Source organism: Cryptotermes secundus, unplaced genomic scaffold (genome assembly GCF_002891405.2).
Source record: "Cryptotermes secundus unplaced genomic scaffold, Csec_1.0 scaffold43, whole genome shotgun sequence".
Taxonomy (NCBI): Eukaryota; Metazoa; Arthropoda; class Insecta; order Blattodea; family Kalotermitidae; genus Cryptotermes; species Cryptotermes secundus.
In genome coordinates this window covers 12,747-15,637 of record NW_019723298.1, presented here as the reverse complement: position 1 = coordinate 15,637, position 2,891 = coordinate 12,747, and the positions used below count along the sequence as shown (strand labels likewise).

At 39.6% G+C, this 2,891-nt stretch overlaps 1 protein-coding gene across 5 annotated transcripts in view; it reads right to left on the bottom strand.

Moving 5' to 3' along the window:
- LOC111861624 (B9 domain-containing protein 1) overlaps positions 1-2,891 on the bottom strand; it is a 22,371-nt gene that overhangs the window by 13,402 nt on the left and 6,078 nt on the right. For all 5 annotated transcript variants that reach the window (XM_023846338.2, XM_023846337.2, XM_023846340.2 and 2 more), the window contains exon 4: positions 1,779-1,897. In XM_023846338.2, the coding sequence (XP_023702106.1) occupies positions 1,779-1,897 (119 nt within the window). The remainder of the gene's footprint in view (positions 1-1,778; positions 1,898-2,891) is intronic.

Genomic DNA, 2,891 nt, shown 5'->3' with positions numbered 1-2,891 from the left:
GCTGCTGTTTATAACTTCATAGGAAAGAAAACACGCCATTCATAACAGTTTGAATGAGGAAACCTCTCCCAAGAGCAACAGGAATTATGCTGCAAGACAGGCATATGTAACGATCACTTAGCGCAGTTAAACTCGTGTCTCATTATATATAGTTCTTGTGACAACAGGCCAGCGAAAAATCTAACAATATACAGCAAAACCATCAATTATTATGGGCGTTATAACATAGGTGTGCAGCTGGATGAAACATAGACGTCGAACCCCCGCAGACGATTTAAATACCTGACGAAACATACACGTCAAACCACGCTGAACGGTTAAATGAGTTTACCATATACAAGTAGGGGAGCCAGGATAGCACAGATGGTATAGCAACTGGCTATGGGCTGCATGACCAAGGGGCCCAAGAATTTTCTCCTCTCCACATTGTCCAGACTGCTTCTGGGACTCACCCAACCTCCTATCCAATGGGTACTGGGGGCACTATCCCCAGGTGTAAACCAGCAGAGGCATGAAAGTAACAACTCACCTCCAACTACTTCCAAGGTCAAGAAACTGTGGATCTATACATCCACTCCCCTATATATCTTCATGGCATAGTGCTTAATTAGTTAAGCACAAGGGAAAATTTTACCATATACAAAGAGACTGGGTGGTACCACTGGCCAAAGGTGAAAGACGTGATGGCTACAGATCAATGTCCAATTATATCCCATGATCCTACTTTTCAATGTGATCAAGTCCGTATTACAGCTGAACTACATTCTCAGCTGTGATGTTCTCTGCAGCAGTAAAATTTTATATTGTGGTCTTCTGGGTTCTATGCAAAACTATTTCTATCCTGATGATGGAGACAGTGTGTATTCTTCAAAACATTGGTAACTGCCTATGAAAGTACATGCTGTCATAACCAGAGGACTACGTGGAATCTGATGTTCTCACGGTGGTGAATACGAAGATTACTCTCACCTAGGGTGTGACACCATACTGTCAGGTCTACCCTGAAGATGAAGACAGCATGTTCCTCCAAAATGTTGACAAAAATCTGCCAGACTATACACTGTCTATCCCAGAAGACCACTTTTGGACAACACTAACACAGATAATGAAAAGAAGTATATTTAGTCACATCATCTGCTGGCCTCCTATACACAATATATCAAAATTGCGATCTGTGTAGGAAGAACCCTAACACAGAATCTAAACAAATTAGTTTTGGAGCTTGCCCCGACAGTGAGAGGTCATGTATAAAGGAGTATTTTTCATGGGTCCCTTATGTTGCTTCTTGTATTAATAGTGTTGTTAGCTGGCAAGATAATGACACAGCTGCAATTTTGCCCATTCCTTGCCTTGCCCCTGAATTGTGTGCATATGATGGATAATTTAACCCTTTTCTATCTGCTGTGGAAAAGCTTCCAACAGTTGTGACTTTCCCATATACAGGTATGTCTCCTGTTCGAAACCATCCACCATTAACTTCTGAATTTACTGTCATACTACGTGTACATACAATTGTGCACCAAGCATTATATCTTTATCCTTTATATACTGTGATATATAATCTAGCAGTATATGTATGGGAAGAACAGATGAGAGGGGTCTTATATTTTCCCATACTAAGTCAGTATCTTTCATTTATATTTTATCACAAATTAATCTGTACCTAGTAGGAATGGGGTTCAAAATGGAAAGGATGGGAAAGGGTTATGTCTTATATGCCACAATGCTGTATTCTATAAAATAATGATTACTTTTAAATGATGTTACAATTCACTCACCTTCCCTTCCTTCACCTTGAGCAAGCATGCGTGAATCTACATACTCAGGACGTCGTCCTGTCAACCAGCAAGTTAGCTTCTGTAGAAGTGATGTTGATTCAGGCACAAACATGGCCAATCTGTCACAAACAGTAGGCTTTTACTGTTGGCCAGTAAGGAGAAAGTCCCTCATCAATGGAGTGGTGCTTTTCTAATAACTACAAACTACTGGCGATACTCATGATATGTGAATAATAAAGAGAACGGATTTATTTACTTATAGCTTATTAAATGAAGCAGCTAGTAACTCAAGACTACACAGCACAGGACTGTTTGATCATAAACAGTGAAACTCACTGTGCAATTGCAGTGCACTAGTGTGTAAACATTTGCCTGATGATGGCTATGAATAGCCGAAACTTGTAGCAAAGCTAATCTAGCCTTGAACACTGTATTGTTGTGTTGTGATGCACTTAATAAACAACTGTATATAATAACACAACAGGATGCATGAAATGAAAATTATAAACAATGAAATGGCAAGGACACAGAAGTTGTGGAATAATCTTAGGCACTATCCCAGCATTTGCTTGGTATGACTGAGTAAAGCCACAAAAAACCTCAGTCAAGATAGTGTCCCAGAAAAACTGAACCAGCCACCTCCCAAACCCAAGAAAGAAGCATTATGGCTTGAGCCAGCTTGCACGGTAAGAGAATGGAAGAATACATGCAGGTTATTAGGAAAATCTGAATTATATGTTTGATACTTCTGTGGGTTTATAAAGATTCATGACTGACTATTTAACATTTTGGGTTCTGAGAATGCTTCAAACCATTTCTGAAAAACATTATCAATACCTCTAACTTACTCATGGCATTTCTAGAGCCCTCTAGCTATTAAGAGTAGAACTGTTGGGTTCCCTTAACCTTTAAACGCCAGACTTCGAAACAGTGGTAAGCTTGAGCTGGCCGGAGTTTATTTAAACGCCCGCTGCTGGTGCGTGTTTAAATGTCCATTGCTACTCTGCGTTTAAATGTTCGTTCCTATTAGGCGCTAAATTACTCTTAAGCGTTGTGTTTGTCAATAATAAAGCATGTTACTTTATAAAAAATTGTTGCTCATGACTTTCAGTA